The sequence below is a fragment of the Lutjanus erythropterus genome, chromosome 15, assembly GCF_056507025.1.
Source record: "Lutjanus erythropterus isolate fLutEry1 chromosome 15, fLutEry1.hap2, whole genome shotgun sequence".
In the NCBI taxonomy this organism is placed as follows: domain Eukaryota; kingdom Metazoa; phylum Chordata; class Actinopteri; order Lutjaniformes; family Lutjanidae; genus Lutjanus; species Lutjanus erythropterus.
Window position 1 is genome coordinate 27,834,107 of NC_139331.1, and position 17,382 is coordinate 27,851,488.

Sequence of the window (17,382 nt, forward strand, 5' to 3'; positions counted from 1 at the left end):
CTGGTTATAAAACTGTGAGTGTGTGTGTTCACCTGGCTTGGGGAGTAACAGATTACATGTAGCGGGATTACATAATTAGCATACAAAAACGGTAACTGTATTCCATTACAGTTAATCAGATTAGAGATACATTTAGTGAAAATGGGGATTATTAGCAGGATTACAATTTATAGTATAGTTTTAAAATAAAGAACGATATGCTACCATGCAGTGTGGTGCAAGTGTCACGACACCACTGTGGTCTCAGTGAAAGCAGCTAATCTTACAGTGAGTTTGCTGTCATGACCTCCAGTGAAAACATGTTTCTGGCTCCAGCTGTGAAAATACTGTCATCATCCAAGAACTCAAAATCTGATTTAAAGAAACAGACCAACTGCTAGCGTTAGCTACGCAGACCAGCTTCCAACGCTAGCAACACAGAACAACCGCTAATGTCATCTACACAGACCAACTACTAACATTAGCAACACAGAAAAACCGTTAAATGTTAGCTACAGAGACCAGCTGCTAACATTAGCTATAGTTATTTTAACAGACCAACATTATTGCCCATGTCTATGATCTCATGAAAATCTCAAAACAAGATCTCAGAAAATCTGTACAAAATCTCCAGAGTAACCGCTAACAATAGCGACACAGAATAACCGCTAAAATTAGCTACACAGACCAACAGCTAACTACAACTACACAGAGTAACCACTCATGTTAGCGACTCGGAACAGCTGCTAACATTAGCTACACAGACCGACTGCTAATATTAGCTGAGCAGAACAACCACTAATGTTAGCTAAACAGACCAAGTGCTAGCCTTAGCTACACAGAAATCCACAGCTAACAGCTAACCTGTCAATGCTAACTTTCTGTCAGTTTAACTTAAAGTTTGAGTGTGAAGTGTGAATAGCGTTACAAAGAAAAGTACTTTTAAAGTTGCATAATTACCACTTTTATTCTAATGTGAATTTAAGTATAATAGCTGTAAACCTAAAAACATTTTATTAAAATAATAAAATTAAATCAACTGAAAGTAATAAAGTTATATTACCTAAATATTGTGATACTTGGATTAGGTTACTGGCATGTTTCAGTCCTGGTGTTCATGCATCATTTCTTTTTATTTTCATCTGTGTGTGGGATCTCATTTCTGAGACACAAGAAGATATTGTTCTCTTGTGTAATATTTCCTCTCTTTATAGCTTTATTTCCCCCCACGCTCTACAGTTTGTCCTTCTCCCTTTCCTCCTGCATGGGCGAACCACCTGAATGTTGTAAATGTGATGGGAAGCGATGCGTCTCTGTGTGTCTGGACGGGCAGCCAAAGAAAAGGCCGCTGTCTAAAGCCAGGGCCTGGATTTGGAGAGTGGGCTGAGATGTATGGCACAGACCCCTCAGTGTGGCGCAGCCTTGAATGAGCTCCATTGTTCCCCCATAAAACAGTTTCGCAGTGTTCAATATACTGTATAAAAAGGTTGTAACTCTTCATGACATCCTCGGACTTAATGCAGAGGAGCTGCGCTGTTTTCTTTGGGCGGCAGAGGATGAGAGAGAGTTTGTTATATTAGAGGTTTTTTTTTTTCCAGGGTGTTTAAAGTGAAGTGCCACCTGTTGTTTTTGAAAGTGTAATAGTGTGTGGAGTGAATTTTAAGCTGAATGTTTGATGTTTAGGGCCAGGAAATACATTAATATTGTATTATCTTGTGATGCAAGAGTAAATATTGTCTATATTGTTATATTGTGATGGTTTAAGTGTTGTCTTTTCCTGATTTTAAAGGCTGCATCAGAGTAAAGTGATGTTCTATTATTTGTCTTTACCCACAACATTGCTGATGATTATTTATCAAAAATCTAATTGTGTTAATATTTTATACAATATAGTCACAATCCAATCAATCAATATCAAGTCAGAAATGTTGTGCAATTCTGCAAAACCCCATTCAGTGCGATTCAGTGCCAGAGCCAGAGTAGTAATGGTTCAAAGTTTTATCACATACCAGCTGCCACTGCCAGTGAAAAAAAACAATAAAACAAAGACAAGTATGGTTAAACACGATAAGCCGAAAGCTGGGAGAAAATGAACGAATGAAGTCACAAAATGTCAAGAAAGGAAGTATTATCATGCCTCTTTTCTTTATTTAAAAGAATTCAAGTTTCTCTCATTTACCGAACTAAGACGAGCTCTAATGGCCTCATTAACTCCGTAAAACACACTTAATTTAAGACAGAAACAAAATAAAAGTCACCAAAACCATCTTGTTCAGTTTATCCTCTTTTGTTTGTTTGTTTGTTTGTTTTGGAATTAGTGTTTTATTTGATTTTCAAGTAAACGTCACATTTTGGTCAATAAATCAAATGATTCCCATATGTATGAAGTCATACAATAAGACACCATTATCTTAAGTTTAAATAAACAATCCAACAAAAAAGAAAACATAATCAGATATCAAATAAATACAGTTATTATTCAGAAATTTGGATGCACCATAATTTAATTCACAGTTGACAGAGTAATTCTCAGTCCCATAAAGAAAGTAAATATTATATATACATGGTGAGTACTTTACTTATAATATAATCCAAGCAGTGTCTCCACTTTGCCATATATTTCTCAGTCCTGAAAGATATTTCTTCATACGATGGCTCTTTTGCCAACTGTGTGAAGCGCTCCTGAGAGCGGGGCTCACCTGGGTTCCTCCGGTTTCTCATTATAATTTTCTCTCCCGCCATTATGCTGGTCTGAATGAAGGCCTTGGCTCCGTGGTGAGATGACATCTGCGGGTCGCTGGGAACGTGCATTCTCAGGCAGAAGTCAGAGTTGGTTCGAGTGCTGTTTTTCATGCGATCACGAACCTTTCGCCAATAGCTCTGAATCATGGGACATTCCCGGAGTAGGTGGGTAAACAGTTTCGTCAGAGCTGCAGTGCTTCTAACAGTCAACACTGAGCCTCAGTTTCAGTCTGAACAGCCTATAGCGATTTAGAAACTTAAACTGGATTAATCTAATTTTGATGCCTCTTGATGCCCTCCTGTGTCTCTGTGACGTCAGTGTTCAAAGTCTGCTGACTCAGTTAACTGAAGAGCATAAGATACGTTCGCTGCCTGCTGGAAAATCATTACACAATCAGCGTTTCCTCTGTTATAACAATCACAAACTCATGTTGGGTCAAAAATAAATCCTTAATTCACCGCATAAGATGTGAAAACAGTCTGGCTCTGCAGGCTGTTTCACTCTCACTCATCCTCCTGGCCCAGTGCACAACCCCGAGCCGGAGCAGAGCGGAGCGGAGCGGCGCCTGTCACTCTGTGGGCTGTTAAATTAGCAAAATAAAATGTCAAAAATCACCCCCTTACAAAATACAACCAGCAACAGACTCAGCCAACTGTCAGTGTGTTCATCCAATCCCCCAAACCTGTGTCAGTTCTGAACTTCTTCAAGCCACACTTGCAGTCCTGGAGAGTAAATGACGGCACATATTAAAAAAAAAACTTGTATTTCCTTCAGATATTGTTAAGAATTAAGCCAACAAAAACTTGCTAGCTTGTGTTAGCTAACGTGTTCTTGATAAAAATGTGCTGCACACCATAGAGTCCGGTTCTGCTCGACATTTCTTCCCGTTAAAATTAAGTTTGTCCTCACCACTGTCGCCTCAGTGCCTGCTGATGTTGAGGAATCGCTGGCTGTCTGTGCATAATATAAAGAATAGAAGTGCCCTGAGATAACTCTTGTCATGATTTGGCGCTACATGAATAAAATTCACTGGACTTGACTTGACTTGTCCTGAGAAAATCCTCTATCTCCTCTAAGACATCGACTTCTCCTCATGAGCCAAGAAAAACAGCTGTTTTCAGCTTTGTGAAATTGCATGTGTCAGCTAATCCACTCGATTTTTAAAGGTGTGTGTATCTTAAAAAAAAAAATAGGTGAATTTTCTCCATCTATAAATAGACACTTCATCATGCAGTTTATCTGTAACAATCCAACTGGCAAAATCTGAACATACGTGGCTTTTTTTGGGGCATCGTCACCTTATTGAAGTGGGTAAATTGCTGTTACATTGAACGTTTTTGAAGCCTGAAGTGGTGTTAACATAATCCTCTTTAGATCATTCTCAGTATCTGGAGGCGACACACAGTTCAAACACCTGCATCCATACTCTGATAAACTGTAGAGTTGTTGTTTTTCAGTAGTTTTCAGTGTAATGCAAATAACATTTCACAAAAGAGCAAAAAGGACAAAAAAGAATAAATTATTGACAGAATATTAAAACCAAGTTGCTTAAGAATTCAATATGATAAGCTCCATTGATGCGCTTTGTACAAAAATAATGACTTTGAGGAGAAGATTTAAAGGTTACGTTCGGTGCGGTCAAGAGGGGACGCCACATTTTCTCAAATTTGTCAGCAGAAACACAAAGTTTAGAACTGAGTTTCTTTAGTTTTAAGTGCGGTGTGACATTTCTGTACCATGAAATATAACTGGGAGGCTGTGCGTCTCCCCCCCCAGTTTAGGAGAATTTGCTGGCATGCTACAATCCTAACTTGAGATATTGTTTAAAAAGTTTAATAAAAATAAAATGCAACAACCTATATTCAAGATGTTTGATGTTCAAACTGATCAACTTTGTTGTTTTTTGTAAATATACACTTATTCTGAATTTGATTAATGCAAAATATGTCAGCTTTTGCTTATCATGGTTAAGTCTTAAGGTTAAGTCTTAACTTGTATTTGTAGATGCAGCGACAAACTGACAAACTTACTGACAAAAGTTTTCCAAAGTGTTCCAGGCTCCATGTGGTTTATGCAGTTTATATGTGGGTTTTTAATGCAGTTTTTAATGCAGTGCTGCATTAGGGGTCAAAGGTCACGGGCATTCAGTGTTGGTTTTCAACTTTGCCTCTTACATGCAGAGGTTTCTCTGGATTCTCTGAATCTTTTAATATTGTTAAATTCTTTGCAGGTCTGGACTGTTTTCCCACACAGTTTTTCACAAAGTGGTGAACCTCACCACACTTGTGGCAAAACCTTTTTAATCTGTTTTATTTAGGTTTTACAGCTCTTTTAGAGTTGGGGTTTTCATTAGGACTGAACAATTTTGAAAAACTATCTACTTGCAATTATTTTGACTGATATTGCAATTGTGATATGATTTGCAATATTAGAGGTAATGATAATTTTTACGTCATTTTTCTTTTCTTATTTTGATTGGAAAACATGTTTAAATGACTATGGTGCGGGGTTTTTTTTTGCAGGCATCTGCACCAAATGAAGATGTTTTTGTAGAATCTGCAGACATCCCTGCCTCACAACATTCATTAATTTATACGTTTTTTGAAACACATTTTGCCTCTAACAACTTGCTGCAGTTTGAAAGTTGCAGGAAGCCATACTGTGAAATCAATAAAATTTTGATTAATTATGCAGCCCTAGTTGTAATGTAATGTATTATAACGGTTGCAACCTGGGATGCAGAATGTGGCAATCAATGGATCAGGTTCTTTTACCTGCCCAAAGATGTACAGTAGCTGCTGAACTGTGGCTGTGTGAAAAATCCTAACGTGCACTTTCTTGTCTCCGCAGGTGAATCCACGTATCTGGATGACCACGGCCCTCCTGCTCCGAGAGTGAGTCCGTCTCTCCATCTCCTTGTGTCATTTCCCGTTTCGCTCTTTCTCCCCTTTCATTTCCCCCCTTTTCTGACCTTTAATTTTTCCCGCTGACCTCTCCGTCTCTGATGTGTCTCTGATGTGCTGCCCTCCGTTTCCAAGCCAGTTCAGTCCAGTCAGGATAAGGGTTAGGTCTGTGTGAAGGAGCTGCGTGCAAACTCGCTCTAAATACCAACTAGACCTGGCTTCAGTGCTACAGTAAATGCTCTGAACACACACACACGCACACACACCCGCCCTCTCACACACACGTACAGCGCTGACACAGGGGCCTTGTATTCATCCAGCTGCATGTCTGCATGACTATCTCTCCTCTGTGCTCCCTCTTTCTCTCCCTGCCAACTTCTTTCTTCCCCCGTCTGCCCCTTGTTCATTATCTCCTTGTTTTTATCAATCACCACCTCATTTTCACCTCATTTCTCGCCTATTTTACCCCCTTCTTTTGTCAGTTTGTACCTCATCTTCTGCTCTGAAAGGAGTCAGCTGTGTTTTTTTTTTTTTCTGGTTTTGGGTGTAGCATTTAGCACATAGCTAGCTGAGTTTGGTTGCAGGTTTGTTTGTGGCTGATGTGCGCAGCTGTTAGGCCACATCTGCGCTTTGTTTGTGAGTTTTGTGTTTACTTTAAAAGGACTGTTACGGCCACAAAGCCAAACCAGGCGACCGCAGTGCTTGTTTCGTACAGATAACAGTGAAGTGTTATTTATACGAAACAAACTGCGGCTGGCTGGAGCACTGTGGCGGCGAGGCTGTTGGAATTTGTTTGATACTAGTTTTAGTTTTCAGGGGAAAATCATTATCTGAGACCAGAGGTAGTAAAAGTACACCCATTCTTTACTCAGGTAGAAGCACAAAAACAAAAACAGTAGAAGTACTGATTCAACTTCTTTAAGTAAAAGTGAAAAACTACAGGCTCTGACGTGTACTCAAAGTATAAAAGTAAAAAAAATCACCTCCTGAAGGACGTTTCTGTGCAAAGCTGACTGAACTTCACCTTTTCTCCTCAGTCAAGTCTCCTTCTCTGCCTTTTTCATCTTGATACGTCATCTTGTTGCATCATTTTTCTTTTTGTTACATCTTTTACATCATTTTTGTCTTGTTGCATCATTCTTTCATAATTTTTCTCCTGTTACATTGTTTCATCTTGTTACTTCGCTTTCATCTCATGTCTTTTACATCATTTTTTTAATCTCGTTATGTCTTTTGCCTTGTTTTTGTTATGTTACATCTTGTTATGCTGCTTCCATTTTGTTATATCGTTTATGTTGTCTTTGTCTTATTACGTAGTTCTAATCTTATTTTTACATCATTTACGTCTTATGTCTTAAGTCTTTTTTGTCTTGTTAGGTTTTATATTATTTTCATTTTGTTATTTTCTTTACGTTGCTTTGATCTCGTGTGTTTTCCGTCCTTTTCCTCTTGTTGGGTTGTTTTCATTTTGTTATATCTTCTACATTGTTTTCATCTCGTTACATCTTGGACGTCCTTTTCATCTTCTTATGTCTTGTTATATAATTTTTGTCTCTTAACATCAATTTTATTTTGCGATGTCTTTTACGTAGTTTTCATCTTATGTTGCTTTTGTCTTGTTACATATTTAACGTTGTTTTTTATCTTATGTCTTGTTATATAATTTTCGTCTTGTTTAGTCATTTTCATCAAGTCTTTTACATCATTTTCATCTTGTTACGTCTGGTATGTGTGATATGCACTGATGGATACACAGAATTATCTTTTCTGTGTTATTGTCTCATCCATTTGGGCTGAAATCGGTCTCGAGATTGAAACCTGTTTCGAAATTTTAAGGAGTAGAAAGTACAGACATTTGTGTTAAAATGTGGGGTGTAAAAGTAATAAGCTGCCAGAAAAATAGATGCTCAAGTAAAGTACAGATGTCTGAAAACTCTACTTAAGTAGAGTAACAAAGTATTTGTACTTGTTACTTTGTCTGAAACAAACCTTTCTGTCTCAACAGGCTCACAATGCCTGTTTATTTCATACTGGAGACTTGAAACCAAGCTTTCAGTATTATATGGGCTTACAAAAATGTTGTGGAAATTAAGTCTAATAAATTACAAATAGTTTCCATTATTTCCCACTGGAAATAGAGCTGGGAGTGTAACAGCTTGACTGTGTCCTGAGGCGATTCTGAATGAATATTTACATTATTACACAAACACAGAAGCTCTGGAATTCATTTTGACACAGAAAAGTGTGATTTTAATCAGGGGGAAGTCTCCAAGAAGCAGCGGGGGCTGATGGAGATGAATTTACTTACAGTTTCTTTAGCTTTTGAATAAAACATGTTCCTTTCTAAATGGTTTGTAATTAAACCGTGGGACTATATGTCAAAGTAGACGTTACCAATGAATTGCACTCTGAGTTGATAAAAATGCTGATACACTGGATCCTCTTCAGTTGTTACTGTTGGCTCTCAACAATAAGCAGCTTGTGTTTGGGGACTTTCCTGCCCTGGGTTTTGCCTCGCAGGTTGCCCTGTTGCTGGGGTATTGGAAGAGGTTAGTCTTCAGGTCTTTCTGCTAGAAAGGCTTTAGGAAGTTAGGTGAGGTAGAATAGAAAGCAACAAAGTGTGTGAGAGAAGCAGGTGGGTGGTGACTCAGTCAAACAGGACTTTCACCCAGCAGACCAGGGTTCCTGTCCTGTGTGAAGCGCTTGTACTCATGGATTTCTCTGGGCTCACGTAATTTTGATCCGTCCTCCACACGACTTCCTACTCCACCAGGAGCATTTCAGAAATGGAGCCAGCCTGATTATGCTGACTTGACTCAGATTTAGTTAATTTGGTCATTTTTCCTTAATTTATGTGCCGCACAGGGCTTTTATTTTAAAAATTGACCAGATTCTCCACGTCGTTCCTGTGTGTGACTTCCTGCCGGGCTTCATCCGCTTTTTCAGTCTGTCACACTTTGGTTGGGTTTAAACAACAAAAATAAGTTTTTTAGGTTTAGGAAAAGATCAAGGTTTGGGTTGAAAAAGATCATTCTGGTGCAGTCAAACGTCTCCCATGTGTTCTTGTTTGGGTTCTACAGGGACTAACAGAAAGAGCTGCAAACATTATTCAGGGCTGAAAAAACTTCTGCCATCTCTTATATCATTTAATATTTATTTTTTATCCTATTAAATTGACCATCAGTCATAGATAATGCAGTAAAGGAGCTTTAGTAAAGATGCAAATAGAACATCAAGTGACTACACTAAATGTGACTTGAAGTTGGGATCATGAAAAAATAATACAGCAGTTTGCATACATTGTACAATCTAAATTTTTTGAGATAGATGATGGTAGTGTGTCAGCTCCCTCTCTCTTCACTCTTTCCTGTCAATCTCCAACTATTCTACCAAATAAAAAGGCATAACCATCCCCAAAAAAGAAGATGAAGATATGATAACCAGTTAAATCGCTGTGCTTGACTGGTTTAAATCCTTATTTCCAAAGTCCCACCAGGTTCCTAAAGTTTCAAGTCGAGTCAAATTTTATTTCTCCAGCCTGATATCAATCAATCTGCGCAGTGTATGACACCCTCCCCACAAGAACTCTCCCCAAAAAGCGCTTTTAACAGGCTTAAAAATATATATAAAATGATATAAATAATAAAACTTAGAACATTGTGCAAGAGAGGGTGGAGGCCAAAAAAGACTTATGAAGACACCTCCCCTATATAAATAACAATGGTCATACTTCAAGTAGTGATATAAAATTGATTTACAGAAGTGAATGTTTACAAGTTGAGATGAATTACAGTGAGATCCAAAAAGTGCTGCAAATCTTTGCTAATTAATGACTTTTTCAGATGTTTTTTGAACAATGATAATGCAGATTGTAGCGATGCGGATTGTTCCAAAGAGATGCTCCTCCGCTTTTCAGCGTGTATTGATTACGGGAAGGGAATGTCTGAGGAAAACTCCCGGAAAGCGCTCGGCAATTCATGAGTCAGGTGTACATGTTTCTACATAAACACAAAGTCTGGTGTATGTTCGCGTTAAAAATTCAAATTGATGGCAGTTTGTATTTTCTGAAAAGAGGAGCAGATGAATTGCATCTTTTAAGCAAAGCTAATCATTCGCGAAAATTTCTTTTGGATTAGCAAACTCTTACTGAGAAAATTGGGACGTGTCGGCTCACACAGTACAAATAATACCTCATCAAATACAGATTTTGATGACACAATTTCTGATACATTAAATTATAAAATATGTTTAAAGAAACTTTGGGTGTTGCCGGTGGGACACGAGCCATTCGACCTCCTCTCTACCTTTGAGACCCGAGGGAGGAGAATCGCATAAAATACAAAGTTTTAAATCAATAAACTATTCTTTCTCTCCCTTCTTTCCCTGCGGCTCGATGGCTTTAAATTTAGTAGCTTTACAGGCTTTGCTAACTACATGCAGCCTCCTGAGACACAGACGAGTCTGACTGTGATTATAGCTGCTAACTTTGATTGATTCCATATCTGTCGTCATCTCATCTCCCAGACGGACGATGCTAATGCCATGTCGGCGGCAAGCACTGTCTCATTATCTTTTTTTTTTTTGTTTTGTTGACGTCCTGCTGCAGCTGAGATTGATCTCGTGTCTCAGCGGCGCAGCAGCATGCGCACGCACGCGGCGGAGGGTTCTGGTAAATGTAGGGAAAGAGCAGGACGCTCAATGTAAATGAGAGCGTATGGGAAAAACCGCGCAGCTCTCAGAATAGTGTTACGAGTCTTTATGTCCGTGGAAGCATGACAAGAATGTCCCTGTGCATTTTTACACGTGTCAAATGTGTTTCTATATCACTTTATGGAGTTCATTTCCTGTTGTGTTCTTTCCTAATTCCTTAAGGGCACTAAATCTTAAACAGAACAGTTTATAGCCACTGCGATTAGCAGGGGGGATGGCAGGGATTTCCCCCCTCTCTGGTCTGTATATCCCTACCTCTGCTGAATTATTTTTTATCCCCGGTGGGCACACAATTGATCCCCTCCTCAGTGATTAATGATGTGTGAAGTGGGGCTATGGCACCCACAGACCATATAAAATACCTAAAATAAAGATATTTTTTTACCTGATGTTCCCTTCTTCCTTGTCCGGAGATTTGCAGAGATGTGGGTGAAACGTGGCAGATGACCCCGCCACAGGAGAGCAGACAAGACTGAAGTCCATCATCAGTGCTGTAGTCTTCGTGCTATTGCTTTTTGTGATTATATTTTATTGAATATCAAAGTTGATAGAGAAGTTATTTGGCACACATGGTTTAGAAGCACTTAACCTTCTATTTTGTTGTGTGTGATCGCATCACCTGTGTGTCTGCACGTGGAAATGGCACAGCGTGACAGTAAAAATAACACGCCATTGGGTGAATTAAATCTTTTAAATGGATTACAATGCAAATGCAGTAGTTAAGTTCAAGTCTTGAAATTGTTTTATTAAAGTTCATAGTTATTCTATAAGTTTCTTATTCTATAGTTACAGCTTTAAGCAGCAGCCTTTAGGACCACTCTCATTTCCTTTTATGAAGAAAATGTTTCAAAAACATCCCACCATCTGATTTTTTCACAAGAACCAACCAAATCAAATCTTCTGAATTTTGCTACAGTCCCAAAATGCATAGATCAATCTCTAATTGCACATTTAAAACAGTCCCTTAATATATTTCATTCACACTTATTAACTTCATTTCTTGTGCAGATAATTTGATGTTGAATTAAACCAGTTTTTCTTTGACTGTAATATCTCCTGTTAAATTCCAACATTCCCTTCATGTTAAATTAATATAATTTCTCTTAAATCCTGGTTCTACAAATGACTTCTGCAGGATTCTGTAAACTCTACCTGTTAATTTAATATCTGTTTCTGAATCAAATATAATGTCCTTTTTAATTGCTCTGCTGTTTAAATTAATGTAAATCAAAGGTTTGAAGTAAACTTTTATTTTGCATACACCTTTTTAGACAAACCAATGTTGTTTTGCAGATCAATCCAAGAAATAAATATTCTTCCATTCAGAATGAGAATCTTTTTTTATAGCCAAGTAGGTTTTCACATAAAAGGAATTTGCTGGATTATACTGGTGCATAAAAATAAACTCTACTAAAAATAAAAATTAAGATTTAGGCAATCACTGTGAGTCAAAAGCATCAGCATCATGTTGGTCATCCAACCTAAACATTTCAATCATCATTTGTCAGACATTAAATTTATGCACTCAGCGAAATCATTAGTGGTGGAACTGAAGAAATGTTGTCAAAGTTTCCCATTTCCTCTCAAATCAATTCATCTTTATTCACATAAACATCCTTGGATGGAAACTGCTGTCACAGCCACTCAGAGCAGAGACTCCCTCTCTTTTTCTGGGTGGGAGTGGAGATGAATGGACTGATCATCAACAACAGGAAGTGCTGAGAATCTCTACTGTGCCCCGTCTGAAACTTTAACACACTCAGCGTGGGATGAGACCGTAGAGAGCGATGAACCCGGTGCAGGGCTGACTGAAGTCAGTGAAAGTGCAGGTTAGCGGTGGAGAACTGGTGATTTTCCAGGAACTGCAGCAGGAAGATGTGTGTGTGTGTGTGCAGTGGTGCTGATATGTGGCAAACCAGGACATGTTCTCAAACGTGACAGCAGAATTATGTCCGTCCTCTGCAGAAATGGGTGGTCAGATGATAATATATGTGTGTCTGTTGAGTCTCAAAACAGCACAGAGCGTTGGGAGGCTTGGGTACAAGTGTGTGGGCAGGGTGCTAGAAAAGAAAAGGACACTGAGAGAAAGTGGAAGCGAGAGCGTGAGAGAGAGGAAAGGTGGCGGGCTACTCATCTCCTCAAAGTCTGCTTCATATTGGCTCGCCGGCATCAGAGCTGTAAATACCACAACAACAGCCTGACACTCAGGAGTAGGAGCGGCCAGATCCGACACGGTGGAAAACAGCCCTGTTACATAATGCGTTTTCACGCCGCGGATCGACTATTGACAGAAACCCTCCCTGGCAGACACTGTGAACATTTCTCGCAGCGTGCATCAGAAAGCTGAGCTCTGCAGAGAGGGAACAACAATAGTGCAAAGTGAAAGGTTGCCCTTTCTGTGCTGTCAGGGCCGGCAGGAGATTTGGACTTTTGATGGCATCTGTGATGTTATTCTTCTGTTATACAACACCAGGCTGTCCGAGGTCTGACACAGTCATTTGTCATCATATCAGCGGGGAATGGTGTCCTGCAAACCTCTGCATGTATTTCATCCATCTCATTATTGTGATAAGCTGAGATGTCTGTAGTTACTTGGCAAACACTGAGGAATGCGGGAAAGCTGTCCAAAAGAACCATCCTCTATTTGCTTATCGTTGTTTACCCAGTGAAACTTAGGCCTTTGACTATTATTTGGAGTCATTGGCAGGGACTTCTAATCTATAAAATTATCTTGATCTTCAGAAATACGAAACTGTTTTGCTTTACAATAAGCAGTGACAATGCTCCAGCAAGTGACACAAGCTGAAGCATGCACGTCAACAAAGCTTGTATGAGCTTGTATAAGCAATAAGCACAGATCTCACCTGTGAATTGTGTTTTCTGTGCACCCTGCCTCATCCTGGGGCAAATGCACCCACGCATCTCATTTTCACACTGTGTCAAACCTGTTCAATCTGTAATGACGTCCGGTAAAATGCTCTGATTCTGGGGAAAACAAACAGTAAGTGCGATCGATGCAGTGATGAGTCCCCTCTCTCAATCTCATCTCTTTCTTTCTGGCTCCTTTAGGCTCATTTATGGTTAAAATTAGACACGCATACAGATAAAGGTGGAGTCGGTACTCTGAAAGCTTAAGGCTCATCTAAATACACCTTTACGTATTAAAATAGATGCGTCTGTTTCAAACGATGTACCCGTCTGCACATATACTTTCATGCATCCTTTATGTTGGCACTGATGTTAAGCAAAACATCCACTCGAGGGCACTGCACTGAGTCAAAAGTTACCCCAAAGAAGAGGAAGACATCAACAAACATGGCAACACTGGAGTAAGTTGATTTGCAAAGACCTATATTCAATTGAAAAAAGACATCTGGATGCTCCAAAACCTGCATGTACTTTTCAGCATTAATGGGGCCTTCATAGATATGACAGTTACCCATGATGCCATGGGCACAAACGCACCCTCATATACCCTCACCATCGCAGGTGCTGCTTTTGAAGCTAGCAGGGTTCAATGCTGATGGTTTCAGGTCAGAAATCTACTTGCCCAAAGTCAGTTTTTACTTGCCCCTGTACAAGCAGTTTTATTTATTAGTGGTTATCAAATAACAACAAAGACTAAAGTTTATTGTCATGTTTAATGAAGGGCTCCAATGTGTATAAAATGTCAGAAAAGGGTGAAAAATATCCATCCCAGTTTCTGAAAGTCCAAGGTCCAAGGTGATGCCTTTAAATATTTTGTTTTGTCAGATATTCAGTTTGATTTGATAATATACAGAGAAAAGTAGAAAAAAAAATGCATATTTGAGAGTCTGAAAACAGCATTTCTGCCATTTTTGCAAGAAACATTACATTAACAATTTATCAATTATCAAAATAGTTTATTAGCTTGATTGTCGGGCAGGGGGAGTTACTGGATTTACTAGCCTGACTTGTCATCATACTTAACACGTGTTAGCAGGCAACCCTTATTGTTGAGTACTGGTTAGTACTGGTAACAATCTGGATGTTCCTTTTCCTCTCTAGCCCGAAGGACACGACGTCCTTGATTTCTGAAAACAATTTGAAATGTGGACTCATCAGACCACAGCACACTTTTCCACTTTGCATCAGTCCATCTCCGATGAGCTCGGGCGCACAGAGAGTTGACAGAGTTTCTGGATGTTGTTGATATGTGGCTTTCACTTTGCATGGTAGAGCTTCAACTTGAATTTGTGGATGCGGCAACAAATTGTGTTTACTGACGACGGTTTTCCGAAGTGTTCCTGAGCCCATGTTAATGTCCTTTATCCAGTTAAGTGAGGTTTAGTGCAGCTTTTATTGTAGCGCTGCCTGAGGGGTCAAAGGTCACAGACGTTCAGTGGTTTTCAGGCTTACGTGCAAAGATTTCTCCAGATTCTCTGAATCTTTTAATGATATTATGGATTGTACCTGTTGTCAGTTAGCCTGTTAACCTGTCAGATGTTCCAAACATGTTTTTTTTAAGCATTGCACAACTTTCCAAGTCTTGTGTTTCCCCGGTTCCAACATTTTTTGGAATATGTTGCAGGCACGAAATTCAGAATGAGTGCACATTTACAGAAAAAAGCAGTAAAGTTTATGAGTTTGAATTTGCAAATAATTGCTTTCTGTTTTTATTTACATTTTACACAAGGAGTTTGTGTTTCTCAAGAGGTTCATTATCACAACTTCCTCCAGTGTCGCCACGTTTGTCGTTGTCAGAAACTGTTGACTTTTCTACTTCTTCTTCTTTAGGTAACTTTTTGCCCTGAGTGGCGCCCTCTAGTGGATGTGTTGCTTAACATCCATGCCAACATCATGCACAAATCGAGGTACATTGTTTGAAACTAATGCATCTATTTTCAAACAAAAATGACCCCTTTCACTCTCCGTCCTGTTGTATCTCTCCCCGTCTTTGTTTCTACTTGGTTCTGGCATTCAGAGAGGCCCTCGCTGTTTTTACTGAGCCTGTGCTTGGGTGGGACTGCTGCTTTTGGAGGAAACAAGACAAAATCAGCAAGTGTGTGGTCATACTGAGCTCTGTGGTGTGGAAACTACTGTCTGCAGCACCCAAGCTAAAGAGCTCTGAGATTAACTAAAGATGAATAATAAATTTCATGCCACAGTGGAGAGGAGGACGCTGCAGGCGAGGGCCCGAATTCATCTGGAAACAGTCAATCAGCCAGTCATTCGGTTAACTATAAAACTAGACAATTTGCTCATAAACTAGCCACCCCGAGAGCCAATGAACGAGTTAATTCAGTCAGTCGGCCTGGCTTCCAAACACACAGTCTGTCAGATAACCAAAACACCCTCTGGGAAAAGCACAATCACCATTCCAGACTGGGAATGCCGACAAGAATTTATCAGTGCAGCATTTCCCCCCATCTGATTTACAGGAAGGCTTTATTTAAAGTGATGAGGCAGAAGGTTCTTGAGGCAACGTGGAACTGATCTGTCTTTGTTTTCAGAACTTTTAGAAAGAAAGGTTCCAAAAGGGTTCTTCCTGAGGGGGCTGAGGTTCTACACAGAACAAAAGAACCCTTTGCAGAGGAAAGGGTTCTTCAAGGACTGTTGAAATCTTTGAAGAATTCTTTCACCAAGGGTTTGTTGAGGGGTTTTTTTGTACCATGACATAAAAGGGTTCTTGGTAGAACCCCAGGGTGGGCTCTAGATAAAACCTTTTAAATATAAGAGGTCCTTGAAAGAACCCCCTCAGTGTGTTCTAGATAAAAGCCGAGAAAACCAGTGGAATATTAAAAGGCTCTCAGTGGAACCTGCTGAGTGTTTTCTAGATAAAACCTTAAGATAAAAAAAGGTTCTCAGTACAGCTCGGTGGGTGGGTTCATGTTGGCAGCCCTACAAGGTGGAAAAGTTCTGGATAGAACCCCCAGAGAGAATTCCAGGTGGAACCATCACTCCATATTAGGGTTCTCCCTCAAAGGTTCTTGGTAGAAGCTCCTGAATGTATTTGAGATAAAAAAAAACTTCCAATATAAAAAATTCATCAGTAGAACCCCCTTGGTGTGTTCTTGATAACACTCTTGGAATATTAAAGGGTTCTTTGTAGAACTCCCTCAGTGGGTACATGTTAGCACCCTCACAAGGTGTAAAAGTTCAGGATAGAACCTCCAGAGTGTGTTCTAGGTGGAATCATCACACTGAATAAGGGTTGTCCCTTGGAATATAAAAAGCTTCTTGGTAGAACCTCCTCAGTTTGTTCTAGCTCTAGCTAGCTCTTCAGGCTCCTGCTGACACTATTCGAAAGTAGAAAGGTTCTGGATAGAACCTCCAGAGAGGGTTTTAGGTGAAACCATTACACCATATAAGTGTTCTCTGTAGAACCCTTTCATAGGGGGTTCTGGGTGGACTCTTTCAAATATTATTTTGGGTTTAATCCTTTATGTTGCATTCGAGGTAGAACTCTCTGAAAGGCTTCCAAGTAGAACCTTTTATGAAAGATTTTTAACAGGGATCAAAATGATTCTCCTATGGGGACAAACTGAAGAACCCTTTATGGTTCTAGTTAGCACCTTTATTCTGAGGATGTGGGATAGATCACTATCACTTTTATAGAAATCTTCCAGATGTCTCTGAAGTGACCCATCCTTCCTCTCTCCTGCTCTTTCCTTTAACTGGCCCCAGTTTTCTGTGACTGGTAAATTCGGCTTCATTCTTCAGGGGCCACTCGTCTGAACCTCGCGGGCCCTCAGGCATCATCGCTAAATTAGTGCATTCTTGTTGTCCTCTCGCTAAAACGAGTCTCATGTTCAATACGTCGATATGTCGACCACGGCTTCCTCCTCGTGGCGAGCGTAGCTTTACTGTAACAGCGTAACTTTCTCTGAGTCAGCGCTGAGCTACTTGTTTAATTGGTGAGTCACGAGGTGTGTATGCGCACATGCTGCAGCTTGTGTGTGTGTTTTGACACGTGCTTTTGTGATAAAATGCTAAAAAGTTGCGTCAGTATCGCTTTGCAGAGAAGTCAGCAGAATCTCTGACTCATTGAGTTCAGTGGAGGAATGAGTGTATGAGGAGAGAAAA

The 17,382-nt window shown here is 39.7% G+C and overlaps 1 protein-coding gene across 1 annotated transcript in view; it reads left to right on the plus strand.

The window, feature by feature from the left end:
• The window catches only part of usta (uronyl 2-sulfotransferase a), a 121,588-nt gene that overhangs the window by 63,328 nt on the left and 40,878 nt on the right, over positions 1-17,382 (plus strand). The window contains exon 3 of the mRNA XM_084738114.1: positions 5,573-5,616. Within this exon, the coding sequence (XP_084594240.1) occupies positions 5,573-5,616 (44 nt within the window). The remainder of the gene's footprint in view (positions 1-5,572; positions 5,617-17,382) is intronic.